Source organism: Paramormyrops kingsleyae, chromosome 3, assembly GCF_048594095.1.
Source record: "Paramormyrops kingsleyae isolate MSU_618 chromosome 3, PKINGS_0.4, whole genome shotgun sequence".
NCBI classification, from domain to species: Eukaryota; Metazoa; Chordata; class Actinopteri; order Osteoglossiformes; family Mormyridae; genus Paramormyrops; species Paramormyrops kingsleyae.
In genome coordinates, this window is record NC_132799.1 from 8676653 (window position 1) to 8704387 (window position 27735).

A 27735-nucleotide genomic window follows, 5' to 3' on the forward strand; every position below is an offset into this window, starting at 1 on the left:
AACACACTGCATTTCATGGCTATTCACTGTTTAATGCACGGAAATAACATTGTATCTGACCTAGGCACCAGAGAATGTAAACACAATGTTGGGAACAAATCAAGAGGACAAGGTGTGAGCTCAGCAAGGCCCCCTGGCTGCGTGGAGGGGGTCAGCATTTGAGCAGCAGACACCAAGACTCTGTTGCATGTCGAACCTCTACTCTCCCAGTCTCCCCCTCCCGAAATTATAACGCTGCCCCCTCCACTCCACCAGATTTCAGAACCCAACCCCCACACACACACACACACACGCACCCTCCCCCCCGGCTCGCTGACCGTTTCACTAGCTGGGCTTTCTCCTGTGACAGGAACAATAAACTCTGAGATTAAAAGATGCACGACTGTTTGGAGTGGAGTGACTGCAGTGTGGGATTCGGCGAGCGGCACATAACTGGGCATGTACAGTAACAGCTCACACCACGCCTCTGCCGGGCCTGGAATCACACACACGGGGGTGGGAGGGGGGGGGGGGGGTGTCACCATCATGATAGCCATATTTCTGCTATTTAAATACTAGAATGCACTATTGATTTGGTAATGATATATATTAGACACTTGTATAATTGGTCCAGCAGCTTCAATCGCTGATATGCTTCTCATCTTTTTGTCTTTAAAACCAAAAAAGAAAAAAAGTAAAATTAAAAAAAAAAAAAAAAAAAAAAAAAAAAAAGCAGAAAATTAAGACAAAGCAGCTGGTCGATGGAACTTTCCGGCTCGGGACCCTCAATGGGGTGCCCTTACCTGGAGGGGTTGAGTGGATGAGTGGAGGATGGAGTAACTACATGTCAGTACTGAGAGAGAGAGAGAGAGAGAGGGGGGGGGGGGTGCTGGGGGGCAGGCTCATTTCCAGAGCTGGGTACTCAGAGTCTGGCCCGAGGGCGGCCCCACCCAGCCTCCCACGGGGGCCCCAGGCTGACCAAAGGCTACTGCTCCCCCAGGACCGTTTAGGGTCATGCCCGACATCTGCTGGTTTACCTGAGAGAGAGAGAGAGAGAGAGGGAGAGAGAGAGAGAGAGAGAGAGAGAGAATTTGTTCGGGCCTTCACAAAGTATGGGGTCATCATCCAACACCCTTCCCCAAAATACACCACCAGAATCAATTTTAGTTTGCTCTCATTCTGCCTGCAGCAGAAAATAATGTGGTAAAAATACACAAGGATGCATTTGGGGCAGGAAGGCATGTGGGCAGGGGCATGCTGGGCAGGGGCATGTGGGCAGGGGCATGTGGGCAGGGGCACACACACACTCTGCAGTAAAGCTGCACCCCCATTCAGCCAGGCAGCCAACAGCCGTGCGGCAGACGGAGAAGGCGGGGCTATGCAGATCAGTCAGGCGGCATTATGAGAGATAATCCACGGCTGGCGTGGTGGTGGCCTGGTGACAGTGACAAAGGCCACGCCTGGGGTGTTTAACTCTCGCATGCTTTTGGGGCTGTAGGTCGAGGCCCTTTAATTAAAGGCAGATATGAGACCCGTTCGATCGATTTACGATGTGTAATTAACCTCCTAGAGACTGTGGGGGAGGGGCACACTCTGCCTGCAGCTAAGACGGCAGAGGTGATGGGAGATGTGTGATTTTAGAGTGGCGGGGGAGGGGTGTTCTAATTCCCCCTCCCAGAGGAAGGTAGACAGAAACAGCTTCGAGGTATAGGAGGAGTGCAAAGGATCCAGGAACATGGCCAGGCTGCTTTGAAACTCACCAATTATTACTACTGTAGAGTTCTGCAGCTGGTGGGCGGAGCCATTAATTAGCAGAGTCAACCAATCAGAATGAGGAAATGTGTCAGGAGGCGGGCCTACCTGGCCGATCGTCCACTGAGGCTGCTGGCCAGGCTGCATGGCGTACATGCTCTGGGGGGGCACCATGCCGGGTGGAACCGGGACCCCCTGAGGCGCGATCATGCCAGGAGCCAGACCCATCACGCCAGTCTGCCCAGCGCCCATGAATCCGTTGGACATCGTCATGCCGACCATGATGCCCGCGTTCTGGCCCATCATGGTGGTGGGGGGCATCGCGCCCATCGCTGGGAAGCCCTGGAAGCCGGCGGGAGGCTGGCTGGGAAACTGCATCTGGGTGGGGCCCACGAACATGGCCGCTGGAAGAGGACGAGGACGAGAATGCGAGGCCACCCTCAGTCATGTGCTAAAAGGCTGAATAAGTCTGCTGGCTCAAGGCTCCTAAACACACATCCAGACTCTGAACTGTCTGGCCAGAGCTACCTGCTAAGGACGCTAACCGACAGGCTCTTATCAAAAAGTACCGATCCGACAAAGGATGCTCTCTCCTCCAGAGGTTACTGCTGAGAGGGGCAAGGGGACAGAGTGAGCACATTGCCTGAGAGGGATCGTCACCTCCCTGCGGCCCAAATAAACGAGCACGCGGATCTGGATCCCGGGGGCATCGGTGTTGCGGCGGTGTCAAGGGGGGGGCAGAGAGGAGTGCTGTCGGAAGGGGTACGGGAAGAGGACGGACAGCTGCATCCCACTCAGCCAGAGCGAGAGTGCAGGGACACACAGCACACAGGCCATGAATAATTGATGTTCCCGTTTATAAAAAGGTCTCTTAAGTCTGAAAGCCCTCGTCACACCCCCCCTCCCCCCGTTCCCACTCTAAACCTCCACAGCCACTACCGACATTTTAATTTTCATCGGAATTCTTTCACACGGGGATCTGTACGGCCCAAAGTTGCCCTCTCCCCCACATTTGTCGCATACCCCACCATCAGGTCAGGACTGCAGACTGAAGACAGACTTTTGCGACCCCCACTGGTCACGGAATGGACCGAGCCGGTGCTAGAAGGGACTTACCAGGGGCAGGCTGCTGGGCCATACCACTGCTGCCATACAGGGACAGAATGGAGTCCTTGGAGAGAGGCTTCTTAGTTGAGTCGTCCGTCCGTCCGCTGGCCTCGCTGAACAGGTCTAGGTCACCTGATTGGGCAGGGCCAGAGCTCCCTGTCCCCGTGGCAACCATCGCTGCAGCAGCGTTAGAGCTGGCCTGGGGTGGGTATATAGGAACACCCACTTATACGGTCAGAAACACTCTCGCCCAATGAGATAATCAGTGTGACCGTCGGTATGCTGATGAGGATCGGGGTGGAAGAAGGGTCACCTGTCACTGTTCCGGTAGACCGGGATGTTTAATTAATGAAAATAAAGAGATGAGTGCAGGTGCGGTACAGCACCAGTAGGAGGCACTGTTTTAATAAGACATCCTGAAAAAGTAAACAGGCACCAGCCTCAATACGGCAGTAGTGCGTTTAACAGCGAGCCTGCAAGAAAGGCGAGAGGATATGGCCCCCGCTTTCATCAAGAAAAGGTGACGAGTGAGCGAAGCCCCCCCCCCCCCCCCCGGGTGATGAGGATCAGAGGTAGCGGCAACAGGTCTCTGTCAACACTTCTACCCTGGAACGCAACAAAAGACGTGATACCGTGTCCCTTCTGTCCCCTCCCCCCCCCCCCCCCCCGGCCCAGAAACGTGGAGACACCCCAGTACTGACAGCCCAAGCGGGCCGGAGATCACAGCAGGGAAGATGAAATACAAAAACACTGCCAAGCTCACAGAGGAGGAACATGGAGGCAGCGACTCTGAGGTCACCAAGTCGGAGAACCAGTCACACGACCAAAGCCATAACCTCTTGGGGACTGGGAGAGGGAGGTCGAAGCAATTAAAATAAATAATCTATGAGGAATGGGAGATGAACACGAGTACTGCATTATTTAAAGAGCGTACCCTCGAGGGGGGGCGAATAACCAACAAGAAAGACTTTAGAGTTCAGTCTCTTCCACCTCTGGCCCTGTTCCTTTTAAATTTTGATATATATTGGCGAGAAAACAGCACTTAAAAACTGGCCTGACTGACTGACCCGCTGCAAAGGGAGGCATCCATAACGAGCGACGAATGACCTTTTCCTTTCCACTCAGACGCACAGAGCTGTGAACACCCTGTACTCGCACCAAAAAAAAGTACGGCAAGCCTTCTGTGTTTACAACGGGGGTCAAAATAGTGACCCGGCAAGCCATGGTGCGCCTTTGCACGTCTATTTAAAGCACGATCTGTTCCAGAGCGGAGATCATGCTGGAAACGGACTTAACAACAATGTGGTGAAATAACGAGAGGTAACGATGGATAACGAAATGCAGACTCAAAACCGGGACCCAATTTACGAAGGACTGATGAAAAAAAAAATGACAAAGGTTTTTTTGAAATACTGTAAGATTATCACAGTGTGCATAAGGAATCCATGTTGCCCCCCCCCCCCATGAACAGACATCAATATAAAACCGATTTATACGGTTCAACGTTACAACGATGATATGGTTGGAGTGCTATTTCAGCACAGCGTGCTAATGGCTGTTATTGGTGCCACAGTAATCCTGACCGCTACAAGCTACATGGCCAGATGGACTGATGGGTATCGGCTCAAGTCTTACCCAGGGTTTGCTCATGCGGGGGGTGGGGGGGGCTAAGCTTAAAGAGGCTGTATAAAGCAGCAGAACCAACCTTCATGGAGGAGGTGGAAGGGCAGGAAGAAGGCCCCCCCCCCACTTTAAATCAATATTAGGAAAAGCAGGCTTGTAGTGGGGGGCTTTTCTCCAGCCAGGACCCATGAGACCTTGCTTTTTTTCCAAGTGTGGGGGGGGGGGGGGGGGGTTAACACAGCAGCATTATCTATTATTTATAATTATTTATCACAAATTCCCCAGACATGGCTTTCCTGAGCCTGATTTTCCTCAAAAAATCAGGGTGGGGGGCTTCAGAAGGGGTGGCAGAGAAGGGGAGACTGGGCCCTGTAGGTGCAGTCAGCTCCACCCCCATGTGAAGGTGGCAATGATGGATCGACCCTGATTGTGACAGGCCCTGGCCCCGAAAGCCTGCCCCCTGTCTGTGACGCATGGTAAGGCACCCGAGGCCGAACACCTTTTCATCTACCAGACCTTACAAATCAATTTTTTCAGCCAGTAACCAGAGAGGCAAATATAACCATTTCGTTGGGCCGGGAAATTAAACAATCGCACATGACCTTCGCTGTTACGCCTCTGTCGGCTTGGGGTTGGGGGAGGTGGGGGGGCACCAGGACAGGGGTGCTGTGTTCATCGCCCCGGGGAAATGGGGGGGGGCACAGAGGAGACAATGGGCCGCTGTCTCAGTCCCACAGAAACTGTCTGTGCTGTCCGCGGTCCCTGGAGGGGGGGGGGGGGGGGCAGTGGGCAGACTTTTTCTGGGGGGTGTCAGCCCACTCACCTGAGAGTGCTGCGTGTTGGAAGGAGGCAGCGGGTTCGACACCATGGGCCCAAAGATGTCCAGGTCTTCGCTGGCTGAGACTCCCCCTCCCTTGCTGGAACTCACCGCTGGGGCATCTGAGAGAGATAGAGAGAGAAAGGAAGGGAGAGTGAGAGAGAGAGTGAGAGAGAGAGAGAGAGAGAGACTGCCCACAACACACCACCAGCCTGACAGCTATTTTATACATTTAATTTATTTATACACTTGTTTTGCGTCTCTATATAGGCCCCTGTAACCGGGACGGGCAGGGAGATGGACCTTTATATAGCTGAGAAGGGGGGTCGGTAGATGCGGACTAAAATATCGGTGCTGGCCAGCAGGGCATGTTGGACTGATGCCCCCCCCCCCCCCGCCTTCTTCACCACACGCCTATGGGGCTACCAGCATGGCTCTGCCAAAAGACTGAAACAGAGCTGCAGCTAGAAAGCTACTTGAATTGAGAGGAGAGAGAAAGAAAGAATCAAATGGGGGGGGGGGGGCAGCTAAATTAACGCTGTCTCCACGCAGCCCCTGGAATAGCTGTCCTTGTTCCCATGGCAATGAGACGGTGGTGGTGCTGGGGTGGGGGGGGAGTTGGGGGGCGTTTTCTGAGCCCACGTTATTAGGACAGCCACTTGAGGCGCTTGCTTGGCTGGGAGTTGGGGGGGGGGTAACCATCAGCGAGATGTATTGTTTGACATGTGCCCTGGGGGGCTGGGGGGACTGGCGCACAGTTGGCTCTGCTTCCCGAGCTGCGCCAGCCCACCTGCCTCCGTCCAACCCGCTACTGCTGCCCTCACAAGCCTCCCCAGGCTCGCCGGCGCCCCCCGCGGACTCACCCAGGCCCAGCAGGTCCACCACTGGCTCACCGCCCTTCATGGGGCTCAGGCGGGACTCCTGCTGGTCCTCTTCCCTCCTCTGGGGCTGAAAGGGGGGAACGAAGATGGAAACATTAGAGGGGGATGGGAAGCTATGTGACACACCTACATACAAACCCACAATCGGGCCACACCCACAATCGGGCCACACCCACAATCGGGCCACACCCACACCCAATCCCCACCCCAGAGTCAATGGACGCTGACTTCCTTTAGCGATCAAGGTCAGCCATGGCCGCCTGGCACACACAGACCAAATCGCTTCTTGAAGGCGTTTAGGTGAAGGAGAAAATCCTCATCTGACAACTTAACACGTCGACAATCACTATCCAGTTACCAGCCCCCACCCCCCAAAGACCACTCAGCACTGTCCGGCTCTCCACCGAGTGCCCCCTCCCCATATCGGTTTCACTCCCAGCACTCCATTAATTGCTGTGAAATTGCTCTAAATCCTGTCCTGCAGGGGGGGCACCTCCCCCCTCCATCAAGGTTATGCCTAATTCAGGAACGCCCCCCTGTGATGGCAGGCCGATTTGATTTGGGCCGCATTACGCTCCATGCACCCGCCACACCAGACAAGTAACGGGGGCGGTCTGGGGCTCCAGGAGCGACCCCCCCCCCCTTTGGGAGAGGCTTCAGGAAGGGTGGTGGACTGGAAAACAGGCAGGTTGGTAGCCACCTATGCACAGCCCGGTCCAAACCATTTCAAGTTTGAAAGGGGTAACCCTGCTGGGCACTGATCCGTCCCCCCCACCCCATTGGGATTATATCCGACAAAATTGCCCCCAATCAACCTCTCAATGGATATGTGAGGATACCCATCCACCTCTGCACAACATCTGGCCGTCCAGATGCAGACACGACTGACAGAAGCCCAGACTTCTGCTGCTGTAGACAAAAAACATGGGGTCCCCCCCCCCCCTCCAGCCCAGTTTTCTTTTTCCGTTTTAATTTATTTTCCTAAGCCAGGAAATGATGCATTCACTTTCTTATTACAAGTTCCATAACAATATATTTCTAACACCTGACATGATGGCATTTAAACGTTACATAAATCTTAAGTATGTCTCCGAGCGGGAAAAACCTGCAAGACGGTGCTGGGAACAGCAAATTCTCCATTTTGCAGGTGTTTTTTTTTTTTTTTTAGAGACAGAGGGCTGAACAATTGCACTTCACAAGCGATCAATGTCCGCTGGGCCTGGATAAATGTTTCTGAGTAGCAAGCATCAGCACTCAAGGAGTTCTTTGGGGGAGGACGAACGTCATCCTATGCCAAGCCTGATCATGGGATCGGAAGGTAATAGAGCAGTCGTGCACCTCCAGGGTCAGAGGTGCGAATTACATGGCGTACACACACGGTCTCCCCATATCTGTGCAGGTTTGCTCCCTGGCCTCTCTAAATTACCCATAGTGCCACAGTGCATGTGAACGTTCAGTTTGTACCTCAGGCTTGTTTTCTCTAATGTTATCATGCCCGGGGGGGGGGGGGGGGGGGGGAGCCAATCAACCTTGAACCCCCAGAGGTTTCTTTTTTTCTCCCTACTCAGGAGTTTTTGGTTCCTCTCCTCCACTGTCATCCAGCTTTCATTCTCTCTCTCCCTTTCTCTCTGTTTCACGCACCATTTCGTATAAATGATGAAGTAATGGACTGCCACACACACTTGTCAAGTGCCATGGGGCAGGTGTTGTGAAAGGCACTATATTATATATATATATATAAAAAATTATACTGCACGTACCATTTATGCATCCCATCCAGGGTGCACTTTGCCTTGTAACTAAACTTCCTGGGTTAACTTTACGGTCATCGAAACCCGGTCAGCCCATAAGACAAACGGATCCCAGCTGGTTCAGTGCGGGAATAACCTACCGATGAGGGTTTGGTCAGGCCAATCCAGGACAGCTCATCTTCTGGTACAAATAGGAGAAGGCTAAAGAGGTAAAGGCAGAGGGATCAAACGGGAATCCCAGTGACAGTCAGACCGCGCCGACGCCCATCGGCAGGAAAGGGTCCCGAATCTTTAGAGGGAGTCGAAAGTGACAGCCGCAGGCAGGAAGGGTCCTTTGAAGTCTCTTCCCATTTAAAGAGGAAGCCTTCCCGAGCTACTGTTTTCCGGAAGGATCTGCCACTGTTGGCATAAACGACATCGTAGCCGGCTGGTTGGCACAGAGCGCTGTTCATGCGGCGTTATGGCGCTTTTCCCCTGGCATATAGGAATCCAGCCGTACCCGGCTCATGACATCAAACCGGAGAGACGCTTATTTACTGATCACATGCTGTACATCACGATTTACTCTGTGTATTTTTTTTTCCTTTTACTGCTAGCACATCTGTGAACATTGCTCTTATGTTAGCATCAAATGCTAGCGGAACTAGCATTCCACATTACGAATCCACTCCATTCAATTGTTCTAGAGTAGTTTTTTCAAATAGGTCATTGTTAATTTTCAAGTTCCGAGTTATAGGGAGTGTATCAATACGCTGCAATGTGCGATACCACTAATAATGAATAATATATGGAACATGCCCATTTTTCCTATAGGTAATTATGCAATCAACGCAGATCACTGAGATCACCGGTATCTCCAGGCATCTCCATGCATTTCAACTAATCAGATAATGGTGATGCAACCAGCTTTTGGTCACGCTGTCAGCCCTGCTTGTAAGCAGGCCCATGTCGGCAGGGTTACGGCTCTCACACATTAATTACAATGAGAAACCACCGTTTCATGGAATGGCTCAGTTCTCGGTGGCAGTGGAAAAGCGCCACGAGTCTTGGGCTGATTTCCATTTCAGCGTTCAGTCCCATCAACGGTCTGGTCATGTGGGGGGGAAAAAAAATATCCACCAGTACTCATGACTGCCTTGTGAGCTCCTGCCATTTAGGAAGGGTAGCCCCCCCCCCCCCGGCTTAGAGATCACACCACCCACAAAATCCATTCGCTTATAAGTGAGGGGCCCACATCTCACTGCGTCGCTCCCTATGCAGCTGCACTAAAGTTTTAATTAACGCTTTTTAAATCCTTATCTTTCCTCTTAAGCATTTTACAGAGAATCGAGTGATTTCATGACTTGAAAAGAAAAAAGCCCACCCCCCACAGCTGCGCTTCCATGGAAACCCAATGCCCACCTGTCGCGGTGCCGCAGTGCATGATGGGTAGTGTGGATATGCCGAACCGTGACCTCTGGGAATGGGGCTCCCCCCACGGGGCAGCAAAGAAACGGGGCGACCTCAGCGTTTGAAGGCCCAGATGCTCCCAGGGATAAACCGGGAAGCAGTTCGCAAATCCTCTGCTCTCCATCGATTGCCGTAGTAGGTCACCATCAAAGGTATTGAGCAGTAGTGGTATAACCCCCCCCCCCCGCCCCTTTTCACCCTCATAGAAAATAAACGGCTTCAAAAGTGACAAGTCGCCCAGGAGGCCCTTGGGGTTCCAAGGTACCGCAAAGCCATACCACCCCCCCCCCCCCCCCACTCTAACCTCACCACAGTGCTTGGAGCAAGAGGCAGGGCCAGAAGAGATTTGAATTTCTCAGAGCTAAGTAGACTGTGCCCCTTGGGGGGTCATAAAGGGGAGAAACACAGGTATCGGGAGGTGGGGGGGGGCGGCCATGAATCGCACCCACCACATCATTCTGTGGGGGGGGGCACCTGAGCACAGAGGATTATTTAGTGGGGGGGGGGGGGGGGTTAGACAGTTTTCCCCATGACTCTGAAGACAGAATCCCCACACAGACCGCCCCCAGCGAAGACAGGCTTTAAGCCCCTCCCTGTGTTTCTGCACTCAGACAATGGTCTGAGCCTTGCTGTCACTCCCCCCCCAGGAAAGATAACCAGAACTGGCACCAATTACCATGAGGAATGACCCGGGACTCGCCAAACAAACCGAAGCGTCGACACTTCGCTTCCCTCCACGTCCGGAGCTGCAGGGCTCAATCCTGAGAGAACCCCCCCCCCCTTCCCCCCCATGCAGGATGTGCTCGTTTTCTTTTGATATTTTATTCATGCCACCGAAGAGATGGGAGCCGAGCTTCCTCCTATGGGGGGGGGGATCGTCCGCCTTTGGAGCTCGGAGACCATCGTGGATGCCTGCCCCTCCTCCGCCACTCACACGTACACAGAGCACGGCTGCAGACGGGACGCGTGCGTGGGCTTAGCGCTGTCAAGTAACGTAGAGACATTACCAGGGGGGGGCAAGCCTAGGCTGGCTTCAGATGATGGGGGAGGAGCTTTTAAAACAGCCCCACCCACAAAGCTAAGGCCAGTGGAAATGATGGTGTCAAGTGAAGGGGACAGGACAATGGGACAGGACAATGGGACAGGACAATGGGACAGGACAATGGGACAAGCTAAGTGTCCATTACAAAGGACACATGGGAGTTGCACCAAGTTTCAGCCAGATCCAACTGGTTTGGGCCACTTTGCCTGATTACACGAGTGACAGAGGAAAGATTTTGCCCATTAGACACTCTATCACGACAAATGAAAGAATACTTTAAAGGAAGGGGGTAAATTACAGAGCACCACAATAGTGGGCCCTTCAGCTGACAGAGCACACAGCGCTGCAGAAAGTCGGCCGTCTGCTCCGAGAGTCGCGTTATTATGGAGATCGGTGCGACTCCTCAGGGGGCCAGACGCAGCTCAGTGAGAAAAGCAAGTTCCCCCCCCCCCACCACCCCTCCTTTTTTGGAAATCCGCTCAGATGGTGCTGGAAGACTGCAAGGTATTTTCCTGTCAGTCTTTCTGCAGCACAGTCAGACCCTGAATCTCAAAATGTCCACATCCATCTCCTTAAAATGGTCTCAGACACACATTTGGATCACGCTAAATAGCATCGACGTGTGGTGGAGAAGCGTGTGGTGAATACTGCACCCATCCCACCCTACCAAGAGAAGAAGGAAGACCTCCCTCAAAATCTGACTTCTTTTTTCACGTAGAAAGATGACATCAGGCACTGTTGAAGCCTGTAAACCATTACTCAGGATGCATTTGGATCGGAAGTCCGGGTACACGCTTATCCAACAGCCAGGCTCCCGATTCCACGCTAATCTCCAGACTTCACATGGTTTCTCTGCATCCCAGCACCCAGCCAAAGCTCCCCAGAGAAGAGGCCAATCGTTTTGACTCCGCGTTCCAGGGCCGCCAATCGCGCGAGTGTCGCCCAGCCCGGTGGCCAATCGCGGCGTGTCTCTGCTGGCATGCCGGTGGAGTGCTCCCTCCGCCAAGGATCGTAACGTCACTTTAAAGTCGGCCTCCTGTCCCACTGCAGACTTTCCACTCAGTGCTGGAAATGTCCGTCCGCAGAGGACCGGCATCCCCGACGAGGTAAGGAGCCCCCCCGCCCCCACGAACCGCAACCGTAGCCAACAACAGCGTGGTAGATAGCTTAGGGGGAAATGTGTTGTCGCCCCCCCCCCCCCGCCCCCAACCAAAATTTCCTCTGACAGCGGCCTTGGCCATGGTTTAAGAAAGCGGCGTCTGCGGCTGCTTTGCAGTTCGTCGCAGTCAGCTGAGGTTTACGTCGGTTTGCGCTGGCCTGCCTGCAGGGGGCAGTGTGCCTAGACTGAAAACTGCAGCACTGGCTATAACCCCACATGGACACTTGGAAATATCACAAAGCAATTAAATTTTACTTGAATCAAGACCTCCATGCTGGAAAAGACCCCAGACGAGGCTTGGATGAGATCTCTACGAGCCGACGTTCTGCCAGACATCAAACAGATTGCTGCTGAAATTTCAGCTCCTATCGCAATACCACCCCCCTCCCCAGGCACAACACGCTCGCAAACTCCGCATCTCCCTCTCCGTGCGATTTCAGCTCCCTATTCTACGCTCGACGGCTGCTGGTCAGAAGCCTTATTTGGGCACCAGCTCTCAGTTTTTTAAGCTGGATTGTGAAAGGATTTTAGTCAGGACTCAATCAGGCTGGGGCACTGAGGACACTGGCTTCCTCTGTCTTAATCACTGCAGGCTTGCAGGGTACAGATTCATCCTACATTAATACAGGAACCCTAAGTACCAAGACGCACTCCATTACTGTACATTTATTACACACACACACACACACACACACACACACACACTGCACAGATGCTACTGATTAATGACTTACTAAGAGAAACCAGGTGCAAGGAAGAGGGAGATTATTGGGTAACCTTTTCAAACACTGTAACCCCCCCCACACCCCCAACCCCCGTAGGCATGGATGGGCAGGACGCAGGAAAAGGTCGTCTCTAATCAGAGAGGGGACTGCAGCCATTAGGGGCTTTTGTGGGTGAGGTGTGTCACGGGCCGTGAAACCAAAGGGGTGCAAACGTCACGCTCTCACACACTCACACACACACACCATGTGTCACTACACCACCATTCTGCATGACTTCCTGAGCATCACACGCCGGGTGTCATTACACCAGCACCGCAGTGGCCCACTTGCTCCCCTCACCCCCCCACCGTGTGCACAGGAAGCACTTGCCGCGCCGATCAGGTCCAAGGGACTAAAAAAAGCCTGCCATGCAGGAAGCCATGGCTCATCCGTGCCTCGCAGTGGGACACGCAGGAGGTCTCTTTTAGGGGGGGGTTGTGTCATTACGCAGAGCATCACTGGTGAGCACCGGGAAGTAGCAGAGAGTGGCGGGCTGGGTGACATCACTTCCTCTGCGAAGCCCCGCCCACAAACATGGCCCATTTCCCAAGCCAGTCCTACCTTCTCCAAGGACACAGATTTGCTGCCTTTATCCGCATCCCTCGGCCGCTTCTCCTCCTTCTTCCTCGCATGCTCCCTCTGCAGGGGGAGGAGAGGTGAGAGGATGACCAAAGCTCCATCTGGCTTTTAGAGCTGGGGACAGGGGCACCACGACACGGGCAGGGCTCTCAGTCGACATGTTCGGCTCCCCCTGCCCCTCGCCAACGTCAGCGCGGCGTCGGATTAGGTGCGACACCTCCGTGACACGTGGGAGAGGGGGAAGACCACAGCACACCGAGGACGGATTCCAGGGGGTGAAAATAGGGGTGAAAATTGCCAGTGGGAATTGCGTGGTTCACAGCTCGATGGGGAGGGGGCAAGGGAGCCAAACGCTCCAGCAGGGGGGCACTATGGTGGAGACGGGTGAGTGTAGAGGGCTCCACTAGGTGCTGAGAATGCATACATGTACCTGCTGTAGCACACGCACACATGCACACGCACACGCACACGCACGGTACCTCCAGCTTGCTCTTGTCTGCTGCTTGTGAGGAGGGGGACGAGGTGGGTCGTACATCCGAGGATTTCTACATGGGTGTGGGGGGGGGAGGGGCGGCACAAAACAAAATATGGATTAATAAAAGCATCAACTGTTTCATAAAATTAAGGAGCCTCTGGTGTGTGTGTGTGTGGGGGGGGGGGATGCTGACACGGAAGTGGGGGGTGAGGGGCTGGGGCAAACCTCCATTGACTGGCCCGAGCTGATCACATGACGTGAGAAATGCAGTACTGCTACTGATTTATAAAAACAAAAAAAAAACAAAAAAAAATAGCATGGGAACAATGGATTTATCCGTCAGCCATCGAAACCGAGCAAGAATAAAGAAACGTGGGGATCAGGAGACGCGCAGGCAAGGCGGACGGGCGGCTCCATTCCGGCACGTTCCGCCGTGGGAATGCGGCACTTGAACGCTTGCCCTCTGAGGGAAGGGCTTAACCGAGCTGCTGAGATCGGCTTTGTTCTTTTTTAAAGATATAGGGAGAGGACCGAAAGTGCCCCCCCCCACCCCCCAGCGGGGATTGGCTACTTTTTGATGTCTTTGTGACTCCGGGCCGTCGGGGGAAACCATTCCTCCTGAAACGAGGCCTTGCGTCATTCTGGGAGCAACGTAAACAAACAAGGAACATCCCAGAAGAGGGAGGGGGCAAATCTGCCTGTCAAACAGTGCCCCATTTACAGGGATATGCAGGCGGGGGGGTGGGGCGCCATCCGCAGGCCTCAGCAGGAGTGGCGTTCTTCCCCCAGTAGCGTGTAGCGCAGTCTGAGCACGCTCAGTGCGCAGGCGTTCATGCAGCCGCGTGATGTGATAACAGCACAGAGTTCTTAAAAAGACATTTTTTACAAAAAACATTACTTGTTCTGTTCCACCACCTACACGCCTAATTTTACTTGTCAGTAACTTTGCTAATTATAAAGCCCTTGATTACCTAATCCAGGAATGAGGATGGGGGGGGGGGTTGTGTGTATGAAGCAGTAGTGCATTTTGGGAAAGTCTGAACAATGTGTTTTTAAAATCTCTTTCCTACTGATTTAGAATGAAATGCTTACCTGACACACCCCCCCCCCCCCCCCCCCAGCCCAGGCAGCCGTGACGTCCCCCTGCTCCGGGGCAGAGGTACAGAATCAGAGCCAGAGGACGGGGAAGGTCACCTGACAAGGCAGCAATACCACAGCTAGGACAGCGCTGAGGTCAGAGGTCATGTGATGGAGGTCACATGCTCAGGGAGACACGTTCCCACGGAGCCCGCCGACGGCACTGCATACGCAGCCCACTGCCCAGGCAGATTCACACTGTGGGCTGTTGTTCCAAAAGCTGAAACCGCACCCCCACCCCAAACAGGACAGAACCACCATTCAGGCGGGTTACTGGGGCCCCGTCCGACACAGACACGCTCCCCCTAGTGGACACTCACCGTGCTGGAATTAAGGGCATTTTTGTCATAGTATTTCTTCCTCTCGTACTTGTCCCTGATGAAGAACTCGACGGCTCTGTGCTTGGGGTTAAGGTGATGGCGTCATGAAGCTGTTTATCTACATTACAACGGTCCAGAGACGACGCTTTCGAACCCAGAGCCTGGGATCGCAGGTAAGCAGGCTGCGGCTTTCTGGGGTCTGTGAATAGGGAATCGCTCCCCCCCCCACACACCTTAAAGGATCGGCACCTTCATGAAACTTTGATTACAGCACAATGTTAAGTGATGAAATATGCATCATCTCAGGGGGGTGGGAGGGGGGCAATGAGACTGGGAGCTTCTGAGCCCAGAGTTGCTGGCCAAAGGGGAGCAAGAGCACAGCCCTCTGGCTGCAGGAGCAGAAAGCTCTCCGAGGGACTGGGATGGGGGGGGGGGGTGTTTGGCGTGTACACAAACACACACATATAAAGGCACAGACACCCTCTATCAGGTCCACTGGTCCTACTTGAATTCAGCATTTTTGCACCTCCAGGACTAGGAGGTGCAGTGAGGGGGGGGCAAGGGGGAGGGGGGCAACACTGGCAAAATAAAACCTCCACCAGGGGACGAGGACACCCAGCCTAGCCCGTCAAGATCAATATATTTTGATGCTTAAGGAATATTGCGGAGCGCCAAGCCCCACAAACGGCCCATTTGCATGCGAGCGCCTGGAGCACATCGCTACAGATAAGGCGCCGGCCGCGTGGAAGGAATTCAATTATGGCCGGCGGAGGCGGCGGAGGGGAGAATATGGAATCACTCAGCCGCCGCGAGGCTCCGCAGTGTGACAAAGGCGAGGGGCTGGGGGGGGGGGGCACTTTCACGGCACATGAGGGAACGGACAAAGCAAGGATACTGGTCGGTCTGGGGGCGTCTGAAGTTCTCTGGGCGGTGGCCCTCATACAGCAGCCGGGCCTTGGTGTTACCCATGTCCTGTATGCTCTGCAAGGGGACAAGAAACCAGCAGAAGGACATCAAACATTTGAGGGGTTAGGATGCCGTACCTACGATCGGAAGGTCGCGTGTTCAAATCCCAGGCTCAGCAGAGTGATTTCACTCTCGGACCTTTGAGCAAGGCACTTAACGCCCCCCACGCCACCACCCCCCCCCCCCCAACCCAAATCCCTCCAGGGACGGCCTGACTCTGCCTTTTTTGGATAAGACCGTTTGATAAATAAAAAAAAAAATGTAAATGCAAAATGCAACTATACACAGTGACTCTGGCATCTGTCCCAGGATGCACAGAGGAGAGTCTGGATTAGCATGCTGTAGAGTGCTGGGGACACACACAGAGGAAACCACTGGAATAATGGGAAGAGCATGCAAACCTCCACAGAGAGCCTTGTGAAAATGAACTGATCCACCAAGCGACTGCTTTTAAGAAAGAACACGGCCAGAAGTTAGCATCAGATTCTAAAGATGAAGTTCCCCCTTAAAACAGTCATATAATGTCAGTTCCATTTTACAGCAAGTTTGCAGAATAAGTGATTTAAGCAGTGTGGGCGGGCCCTTGGTACCTGGATCTGCTCTGGCGTCCACTGGTCCAGGTTGACAGACTTGACTCGGGATATGTGGACACCCAGGTTCCGGTGGATTCCAGCACAGCGGATGCAGATGAACACGCCCAGGTTCCATGACGCCCACCGGGGCCCTGTGCGGAGGACGAGATGGAGTCACGTCACATCGCAGCTTACCTCCATTCCCACGCCCGCTTAACCATCAGGTTGTGATCACGGCGATCCAGTAATAACTACACCCATATCTAAACGTCACTGTCAGGCCCAAAACACATGGGCCTGCACATCCCTCCTCCGAGATCCTCGTCTGGAACTGCCGCCTGTCAGGGGCACCGACATTAATCCCACTCACCCGAGACTGGGCCACCTTTCAAGCACAGGGAAAAAAACGCTACCGACTTCAGCGACGTCAAGATGGCCGCGTGGCTCCACGGCCCGGCTCTGCCCGGCGGCACAGGAGAGCCTGACAGGCTGGGCCGCGCTGACTGGCGGCTCATAAATCACCCCTGCTGCCGGGAAATGGATTTCTCCGGGCACTGGGCCGCCTACTCCTCCGTCTGGAGCTGTCAGCCATTTTGGGACAGATTAAATTTTGAAAAGGGGGAGGGGGGGGGGCATCTGTCAAGAGCCAGCTATCGGACAGTGCAGGAGACTGAGCCGGGGGGTGCAGGAGATTGAGCTGGGGGGGGTGCGCCCCCCCATCACTACACCTCAGCAGGCTGTTAGCAGATTAGCGTAATGAATCGCCACCCTCCCCGCCCCTCCCCTCTGCGGCTAACGCTAAGTAGCTGATTAACTGAGATGTTATCACTCTGTTCCGCACAGTTCAACACAGAGCATTAAGAACAAAAATACAGCATAATAATATGAAAAATTCAATATCCTTGGTAGTGGATAAACCCTGCAAGCTGGTTCCTTCCGGCGATGGGGAACACAGTGACGCTCGGCCAGGGAGACGCAGGCACCCCTATCCCAAGAGAAGCGATTACACCATGAGAGGCAGTGAGTGCTTTGCAGAGGCCACCCACTGAAGAACATGGAGTGTGTGTGTGTGTGTGTGTGTTTGTGTGACTGACAGCCAAGTTATACCACAGCTAAGGGACAGGCCAGGCCGGCCACACACACACACACACACACACACACACACGCAGAGTCACTCTCTGGGTCCAAGCTCCTGAAAGCTCGCCTGTACCCCTCTGTCAGTGTCACCGTGACACAACAAGGGGGCATTTGTCAGGGCCAACAAGGGGCCCATTCTACCAGCCACCATTCAGCCCGGGCACACGTGCAGGCGGGGCCGGACCGAGCCTTAGTCCCCCACAGCGGCGCTGCCTTTCCCCGACGTGGGAACAGAGGAACCTGCATTGAAGTGTTTGGGACCATAACAATTCAGGACTCTGGACTGAAACTTCAAAAAGCACTTTGAGAGACTGACCAAGAGGCCCTTCATCTAGACCCAGGTACCGTGTGCTCCAGTACGCACCCGGACCCGGTCACAGAGCAGAACTCCAGGCAAACAGGGAAGGAGGAGGTCAGCAGGTCCGCCACCTCTCTGCCGGACCCCGCCTCCGCCCACCGGTAACCCCCACACACCTCATATATAAGGGTTCTGGCCACACAGAGAACACGCCTTTTAATAATGCAGACGAAATCTGATTACACCAGGCGTAATTATGAACATTGAGTGCCGTATTAATAGACAGAGAGGGTAGAAAAATGATGAGGGATTAAAAAAAAACCCATGCAAGATGGTTCGATCAGAACCAAGCTGGCAGGAGAGGAGAGCTAGACACACACACAAGACACACACACACACACACACAGACACACACACTGCAGCACCGGTGTCTCCATGCATACATTTGTGGGCACAGGGGATAACAATCTTCTTTTAAAAATTAAATTAAAAATATAACACAACATAAAATGTTTTTTTAGCAGTTTTCATTTCTTTTTTCAAGCCTTGCTGGTTTGGGTTTAAGAGGGTGATTAATTACTGCCTAAAGAGAGCCAACGGAAAAGTCCTTACGAATCAAACCCGCATGCCTGTATGTCCATGCCGAGGGGGAGGGGGATGCAGCTATGAGTAGGAGACCCCCCCATACCCATGCAAAAGTAGATGCTGGACTGCGACTGTCGTGAGCCCCAGAAAAGCATCTGGGAGGAGTGGCTGCAAACAGTCACCATTTGCTGCTCATCAACAGCTAAAAAAATAGCAGAACAAAATGTGCTGCACGAGCATCCCAGTCCCTCTCTGGGCTCAGCCCCCTCCTGTTTGGTGGATCAGCTGAGTGTGAGAGTGTGTGTGTGGGGGGGGGGGGGGTAGTCTTCACCTCCCCTCCAAGCCAGCGACACTCAGTGGCCGTCACACACCAGTACACAGGAGGGCCATCCTCTCCTGAGCCCCCTGGGCTGGAGGTCTGCGTTAATGTGGCTAATTCGCTGCTCGCGCGGATCCGACGTGCCGCAGTGATGCAGTTCCGCTGCAGCATGCCCCCTCCCGCTGCCTTACCTCCTTGTCCCTCTTTGCAGCCCCTCTGCCCTGCATGCTTGATCACGCGGGGAGAACAAACCCTGCTGTGTCTATCAAAGTGGGAATCGAGGGAAATGGCCTGAGAGGGCAGGAGAGTGCCACAATCCGAAAGCGCCCCCTGGTGTCAAAAAGAGGACCCTGCATGACAGTAAGGGTACTAAGCCTAAAGTGTGGCTGTAGCATAAAAACAAGAGACAACAGCTTATTAAAAAAAGATGCTGCATTTAGGAAACTAAAGCGCGCGTGCTCTCTCTCACACACACACACACACACACACACACACAGACACAGACACACACAGACCAAAGTCTGTTGCAGTACTGTAAACGGCCAGCAGAAGGGGCTGGGTCACATTCAATACTCAAGTATTTGGAAGGGGGAAAAAGAATACCAAAACACTTTATCACACTCTGTCCCACAGACACTTTGAAAGGCTCTGATGCTAGCTCTGCTCCTCTCAGGGTCTATAGCTTTAACCACCGTCATACATTCGCATGCACTTCACAGTAATTATTTCTGTCAAATTCTACTTCCGGCGCTGCCTTGAGTGCTGCCTGCTACAACAGTTCTTTGTCTCGAGCTGCATTTGTACCTTTGAACTTTATATTCCGTTATGCAAACAAAATTTCCCCCTAGGAAGCATCTTAAAACTGCAGATCACAGCCGCTAAATGACTAAAGGCAAGGATAAAACAGAGGTCCCTTGCCTGCAGCTGGGAGGGAGCAAAAATGTGGACTGGCTGTGGATCCCCAAGGACTGGATTGAGAAACACAGGGATAAAGCAACGGTCCATAGAAAGACATCCTACATCTAGGGGCATGGACTCAGCACTGCATAGAAATCACTGCCTCTCACCCACACCAAAGGGTGCATGTTACTTTACAGCAGGGATTTTCATCCTTTTTTGAACCAGGGAAAACAGACAAGAGCTCAGAACAGCCAACCACATGTGGGAAGGACCTGAATGTTATATAAATCGAATAGCTTAGTATGTCATACCAGATTACAACGTTTCTTACATGCTGATCGTTGTGCCTCGTGATCTCATTATTAAATGCACTGTCTCACATTGGTCACAAGTTTGTGTATATATAAAGAGCAGAGGTTCTCAACCTTTTTGCACAGCGGCCAAATTGTTACCATGCCAGCTCAATTGCGACCCTATATCAAGTATAGGTCTAAATTAACGCTATGATCAGGCACGTGGTGCACTCTGCAATTTACACCAATCGATGCCTGTCGCAGAAACCTGATTGGATGTGCCAGTTCATTTTAAATTAAGCATCTGTGGTTTGGCTTCTTGGATTGGACGAGTGTCCACTAGTTGTGCGCCAAGCATTTGCAGACCCATTTATTTAGGCTAATTCTAGGATCGGGGCTGGGAAATCTGATCGTGGATCGGCATGGGAACTTACTGGTTTTAAAATGCTTAAATTTGCAACTCTGCCTCGTGACCCTTTCAGAATTTGGGTTGTGACCTATGGGTTGAAAATTGCTGATCTAGAACACATATATTTACTATTTTCAGTATTGCAGTAGCGTTTTTATTACCCTATAGCTGTATTTTCTTTTATGCCTAATTTTTTATTTATTTATTTAACCTTTATTTAACCAGGTTTGTCCCATTGAGATCACAGATCTCTTTTTCAAGGGAGACCTGGCCAAGGAAGCAGCAACACAGTGGCTTACTTTAATGTTTAGTGTCTTGTTCATATTGCAGTGAAACGTCAAGTCAAATTCCTTGCAAGTGTCACCTTACTTGGCCAGTAAAACTGATTCTGATAATCTGGCATTCCACAAATACACCAAATGCCTCTGCAGATCCCAAGCGGAAAAGTCCTGGTTTAAAGTGTACAAAGTCGTCTCTTGTTATGGGCTGTGTCATACTACTTGCCTACTCTGGTAAACGGTCTGCTGTGAAACTTTTCAACAGTCAGAGAATACAAAATATGAATTAAGCTCTCTGCTGCCACAAGTGGCAAACAGGATGCAGTGCAGTGAGAGCCATTCCCGGATGTGGCTTGCTGGTTTTTGCATTCCATACGGCAGCTGCACACTGGACATGGGGTGTTCATCGTCAGCCGAATCGTGTCATAATCAGGCAACATGTACTAGCACATCAGCCTGTCTCACAGCTGTCTTACAGGAGTTGCCCACAAAATGCACGCTTCTGGTCTAAGGAAAACCAAAACAAAGCAACACCATACCTTGTAAACTGCCAGTTGTGTTAACAATGAATGTACCCATCAACAACTAGTCTGGATACAAACAATTCATCCTCATTAAAATACAAATTAATATTTGACCCATTTCTTTAAGACTCACTCTGACAAGAACAGCTCTGGCTCCATCTGCTGGCCGATGTAGAAACAGCAGCTTCCTCTGAAGCGTGGAGCAGTCTTTAGAAAGGTTACTAGGGAACTCACTTTAAACCAGAACTATCCATCCAGCCATGTTCTATGCAGGGTTGTAGGGGTCCATCTTGGAGGCTGAGGGCTCAGGATGGGGTGTCAATCCAACTCAACCCGAACTAGCCACTAAGTTTAAGGTATAAATTTAGTGTAATGTGTAATTAGTCAGCTGGCCACCCCACCCCCACATTTCACATAAATCAAGCTACTCAGTACAAAATGGCAGCAAGATCCAACATCAAACATCATGTCAGACATGCAAGATACGGCCTTGTTTGCTGTGTGAAAGTCTTGAGCACATGCTTAACTAGGTATATATCAGGATGGGGTGATTCCTGAATGTGTTCATCAGCTCCAATCCAAATCATGAAATTCAAATTCAATTCCATTTCTGTTCCCCACAGTTTGTTTTCCAATCCCTACTCCAGTTCCATTTCCTGATTTGGATTGAAATTGATGAATGCATTCCAGAATGACCCCAACGCTGGTAATATTGCTAGATGTATTGGTTTTAGAGCAAAAATATTCATTTGTTTACAAAAAATTACATTAGAAACTAGTAAGGTTAGGGGTAAAGGCCCTTGCGATCGCGTTATTCCCCTTGGTCCTACACAAACACAGTTTGATGCATTCTTGAGTTGCTAAACATTTTGTGAGTCATCTGCTGGCTCTCTTGTCTCCAGGGCGACTTTCACAAAACTCTCAAAAACTTCCCATTTAATTTCTCGTGCCAACCCACAATATATCAAAACCATGATGGGGAAAGTCATGATACAGAAGGGTCGACTAAACTGAAACCCAAATTATAGCTCGAAAAGCATGTTCCAAGACATGTCAGAGATTTATTAGGTGCTTTTTAAGTAGGAACACTTTTGCAATAACATAAAACTCTAAACATTTGTTCAGTATCCCTTTGGGAGCCAGTGTCTACAATGGCAATTAACAGCAAAATTGAAAGAACAGAACTGAAGAAGTCAGTAACCAAAACTATGATATTTAATTAAAAGAAAATGTCTGTGCGTTAGATATGTTAAACACTGCTTGTCAATAGACTTTATGAATCCAATAAATTTGCAGTATTTTTACAAAATTCCATTAACCCTCCAAGACTTTCTGTGAGTGCTGTACATACACACACTATTTTATTAGGTATACCCTGCCTTAAGATCTGAAATAATTCTTTGGGACAAGGTGCTTGAAACATTCCAGAAAGACTTTTTTCCATGTTGACATGATAGCATCAAGCAGTTGCTGCAGATTTGTCAGCTGCACCTTCATGATGCAAATCTCCCATTTAAGCACATTCCATATGTGCTCAACTGGATTGAGATCGGGTGACTATGAATTTGAGTGCAGTGAACTCATTGTCATGTTCAAGAAACCAGTCAGATGATATGAGCTTTGAGACATGGCGTGTTTTCCTGCTGGAAGTGGCCATTAGAAGCTGGGTACACTGTGGTCATAAAGGGACAGACATGGTCAGCAACAATACTCTATGGCATTTAAACGATGCTGAATTGGTACTCAGGGGCCCAAGGTTTGCCAAGAAAATATCCTCAAAACTATTACACCACCAGTCGCTTGCTGATACAAAGCAGGATGGATCCATGTTTTCATGTTTACAGCAAATTCCGACCCCACCATCTGACTGCAGCAGCAGAAATCAGGACTCATCTGACCATGTAACATTTTTTCAATTACCATTGTTTAATTTTGGTGAGCCGTGCCCACGGCAGCCTGCTTCCTCTTCTTATGGTGTGTTCGTTTTTCTCTCGGAACTCGGAAATTCCGAATTGAGTGACATCACGTCCGACAATCTCCCGTTCGAGCTACCCACATCTCGGAACAAACATGGCCTCCATGAACACGTTGCTGTGTGTTGTTGCTTTATATTTTAGCAGATTTGGAGTTATCCAAATGGAGAAATGGAGATTCTTCCGAGAGACAAACAAGAAACACGAACTAGTCAAACCACATTAAAAGCTTTATAAAATATTTTAGTACATTCATAGCGATATTCTTTTTTCGAACGGTAAACAAGCTACAAACAAACCAAGTCGCCATGTTGAAATTACGTCACAGGGGCAACTCGGACAAAATCTTGTCCGACTTCAATGTCATAAAAGGGGCGTGTTTCCGACGGGATGTGACGTTTTTCGTGACGTTTCGTGACGTTTTCATCCGAGTTCCAACTTGGAGAGAAGTAATCGAACGCACCATTAGAGTGGCACCCGGTGTGGTCTTGTGCTGCAGTAACCTATCCGCTTCACAGTTTGAAATGTTGTGTGTTCAGAGATGCTCTTCTACATACCCTGGTAGTAACAAGTGGTTGAGTTACTGCTGTCTTTATCAGCAGCATCATGTTCTCTGACCTCTGCCATCACCGTGGTATTTTTGCCCAGAGAGCCGCCACTAGCTGGTTGGTTTGTTATCTTTTTTGATTCATTCTCTGTGAACCCTGGAGATGGGTGTGTGGGAAAATCCCAGTGGATCGACAGGTCTTCAGAAATGACAAAGTAACTTGACATGCAAAGTGTACAGTATAGTATTGTTTCTTTGGAAATTGGTAAATAGACTTACGTTATTGTTCAGACTAGCAGACTGTTCTGGGTGGAGGTTAGGGATACCCATTATTCATGAATTGTCACATTCGTGGGGACTTGTCACCCCTAACCCCAGTGAAGGGGTTACAGTACTTTACACTAGTGCATATTATTCTTACGTCTGAACACAGTAACATTTATACAAACTATATGTTCAGACTTGTATCCCTTCTAAAGTTTGGTTAATTACTACTTACAGGTTTTATCTGTGCTCTGTTGTATATTTTGAACTGGAGAATTGTGTTTACTGGCCGTGCATTACTTCTTGTACTGTAGTGACAAGACTTTTGTTTGAGCAACATGACCATTATATTTTCCTATTCAAAGTCGTTACAACACTAAACACAGATGTTAACTGATGTCATGTTAACTGAAATGTATTAATGCAAATATGCTTGGTAGTTGATAAAGGGGAAAAATATCAAACTGGTTTCAGTATCCGCAAATACTCAAAATGTATATATTATACATGCACACAGACATACACACTTTGTGTGCATGTATGTGTACACTAACTGGAATCCTTAAATTATACTATTAAATATTTCGTTAACAGGACACACATCCAGTGTGTCATTGTGTGAAGTCAAAAATTGTGAGGAAAGTGTTAACGTTTGACGTGGCTGTAAGACATGGCTACGCCACAGACACACGTAAGCGGATTATTATAAAACTTCAGGAGTGTCTGCCTTTCCCTCGTCACACGTCACACAAGGACGATGACACAAAAGGGAACACAAACCCTGAGGTCTGAGTTAACAGGAAGTGAGAAACACGGATGAATGCGGCAGAACCGGTCGCTCTAGCATTCCTAAAGCTACAGAAGCAGTGCATGTGCAAACATGCAGACGCAAGCACATATACACGCTCAGGAGCACGTTCCATGTATGCTTTAAGGGGACACGCCATTCATTTCTATGGACAAAACCCTCATTGCAACAATGAGGACCTTAACCCCTACCCAGCCCTTCACTTAACCATAAGTAACCCAACAAAATACAAGTGCTATTTTTAGTTTTTTGATTGCATTCAGAGATATTTTATAGAATTGAGGTTATCCTTGTGTGGACTGAAAAAATGGTCCCCACAAGGTAAAAAAGTAACAGGGTTTTATCATATTGTGGGCAAATCTAGTGCCCACAATGTAATAATTACAAAGACGTGTGCTCACACACAGACACTACAGTACCAACATTTTAGTGCTAATCTTGGAAATGCTGAGGAACTCCCTCTGAAAGTCGTACGAGTCTAGTCAAGCCTCCCGTCACAACAGCCAGCCCTATGGGAGCCAAACAGGCCCAAATGGGCCCTGCAACAAGAAAACAGAGGAGGAAGAATAATTTCTGTGCTCTGCTGGAGAGTCCAACCCTCAGCCCGGTTAAAAGCCACATCTCGCACAGCTCACTGCTAGATTCTTAGGTAGGTGTTCCCCATGGCACTATGCTGGGAACAAATACACATTCATCTGAGGCGTACAATGACTTTAAAGGACTATTAAAAAAAAATACACAGATAACACACACAGACAAAAATACAGCACCTGCAGCCTTATACAAACAATGCCTCATTGCGTGTATATTGAATGGAGTAATGTTGTGAAAGAACTCACCCAACATACCAATGCGTCACACTGTGCTCTAGGCAAGACAGCATAATTACATTCTGCTGTAAAGCCTCTAGTAATTCTAAGACACTGTTAATCAGCCAGTATTTGAACTGCATCTTCCTATCGTAGACATATAAACAACTTAAAGATAACTTAGGAAGTAACTCATAACAAAAGCATAGTTTACTCATATTCTATGTGATGCATTATTTCCTGAGCAGCATGGCATACGCACTTAATTAATGGCGAAGCAATCAAGGGCCTGCACTTTTACCCAAAGAGGCCAAAGGGAAGCACCCCAAACTCAGGCCACAGAGGGGGCAGAAAATGGGGTAGATTCAGAGGACGGTAATGGGCGTCACCCTTGCAATGTCCTGACTCCACTCAAGCAAGCAGAGACGGGGTGTCCAGTGAACTAGGTCTCATAAACTATTTACGGTCTTACAAGCAAGAAGAGTTCAGTACACAATATCATATACCAGCGTATGGAAAAGTTCTCCTGCCATTACGTCTGCATCCACTGGCTAATAATGTCCCATTGTTTCCCAGGTGTCCAAACTCCCAAACTGTCAAACATACTGGGGGGGAGATATGCGCGTGCATGAAACTAATGTCTAAGATAAGTGTCCAGGGGGCCTATTATCTAACGCAAATGTCATAAAGGTGCATGGTCGTCACACGCATAGAGAGTCTACAAGAATCAGTAATGTCACCTTAAGTGACTTGACCTTTTCAGACTGAATCAACAGAGAAGGCACCACACTGTTTTCTGTATAGCCAAGAAACGACACACCAAGAGTAAATTATTCAGGAGGTCCACCGCCGTCTGGCTCCTCAGTAAAAAGATGTGAGAGACTCCTCACCTGGTTCCTCACTGGAACTGGCAGGAGCCAGGCGACGCCCCAGGATAAGCAATATCAACTAATATTTGATATAATATCAACTAGGAGAGACATGACCCTGAACAAGCAAAAACGGGTTTCATATCTCAGTTGAAGAAACACAAAAGCCCCCACGAACTTTCCATAATCTCCCACGGGAAAGAGATCAGCAAGGATCTAATGAGGGGGGGGGGGCGTCATTTCCCAAAACTACATACAATCACCTTACAACCTAACTTAATACCAATACAAGTGCTGCTCTTCAAAAGCAGAAAAACAAGAGCGATCGCTCTCTTTCTTGGAGAGAGACATCGCTAAGTCACTTAAAGCCCCAGTACAAAAGTAGGAGACCGTGGGAGAAACGGGGACAGAGGACGCGGAGGTTACAGCACCGGTGCTACAGGTCTGGGAAACAGGATAAAACACCCTGAGTCATGACACAACAGCAGTAGGCAAAAGTCCATGATCCAGCCTAGCGTGAGTCTTCCGCGTCTGGGGGTGACACGCCGAGCAACGGGACGCCCCCGACTGACGGACGGCGCTAGCAGTTAGCCGACAAGCTAACTGGCCGGCACAGCGGCGTGTTAATGAATGGGACATTAGAGAAAGTGCGGCACGACGGTTTTCGGAGAAATACCGGCACCTATTAGCACATTCCGCCGTACCTTTGGCCTCGCAGTCGGCGCAGTACTTGTTGTCTTCTTCCCTCAGCATTTTGGACAGGATGGCCTGGTGCTGCTCGTTGAGTTTCTGAGCCTTCTCCCGCTCCGAACGCGTCGTCATGTCGCCGGCAGCGCTGTCCCGCCGTTAACGCGGCCTCCACACAACTCACACACGCAGCTTTCCTTTTTGTTTCTTCGTAACGTTAAATTAAATCAGGGACAGTACCATCCCCCGGCACGGCGTACTACGAGGCGGCTAGGAGAAGAAGCTGCTCTAATATGGCAAAGCGCGGAAACACCCGGAACAGGAACTGCAGCGCCCACTAGTGGCCGGGATGGTTTAAGGTTTCGTTTGCTATTTGCTTCTCATACTAACGCATCGCAATGTGTTCAAAGGTGAAGGCAAAACTTGCTACATACAGTCCGTTTGCTGCAAATAATCAATGATCTAACTCTGACTGATTGAAAATATCAGCACATAAGTCTCTTTGTTGGTTGTAAATACTATTTAATTTTAATAATTTAAAAATATTATTTTCTAGTTTCATTTTCTATCTTAATTTAAGAACTTCCGTATGGGATCAACAAAGTTTTTGTTATCGTACTATTCTAGCATGTGTGCTACCTGTCTTACTGTACAGCTAATCG

At 50.4% G+C, this 27735-nt stretch overlaps 1 protein-coding gene across 1 annotated transcript; it reads right to left on the minus strand.

Moving 5' to 3' along the window:
* Positions 1–11: 11 nt before the first annotated feature.
* On the minus strand, positions 12–27446 carry smap1 (small ArfGAP 1). Its single transcript, XM_072709562.1, has 11 exons — positions 27091–27446; positions 16392–16525; positions 15731–15816; positions 14836–14911; positions 13383–13448; positions 12886–12963; positions 6142–6226; positions 5285–5400; positions 2848–3037; positions 1840–2135; positions 12–1016 (listed from the first exon to the last, which is right to left on the minus strand). The coding sequence occupies exons 1-11, from the start codon at positions 27206–27208 to the stop codon at positions 882–884; spliced, it is 1380 nt and encodes a 459-aa protein (XP_072565663.1). The 5' UTR covers positions 27209–27446; the 3' UTR covers positions 12–881.
* Positions 27447–27735: the final 289 nt, after the last annotated feature.

Coding starts and splice junctions, on each gene's coding strand:
- smap1 (XM_072709562.1), bottom strand. CDS start 27,208: ATGACGACGCGTTCGGAGCGGGAGAAGGCTCAGAAACTCAACGAGCAG. Junction 5,401..6,141: donor GGTGGACCTGCTGGGCCTGG/GTGAGTCCGCGG, acceptor TATCTCTCTCAG/ATGCCCCAGCGGTGAGTTCC. Junction 2,136..2,847: donor GGCCCAGCAGCCTGCCCCTG/GTAAGTCCCTTC, acceptor GTCCTCTTCCAG/CGGCCATGTTCGTGGGCCCC.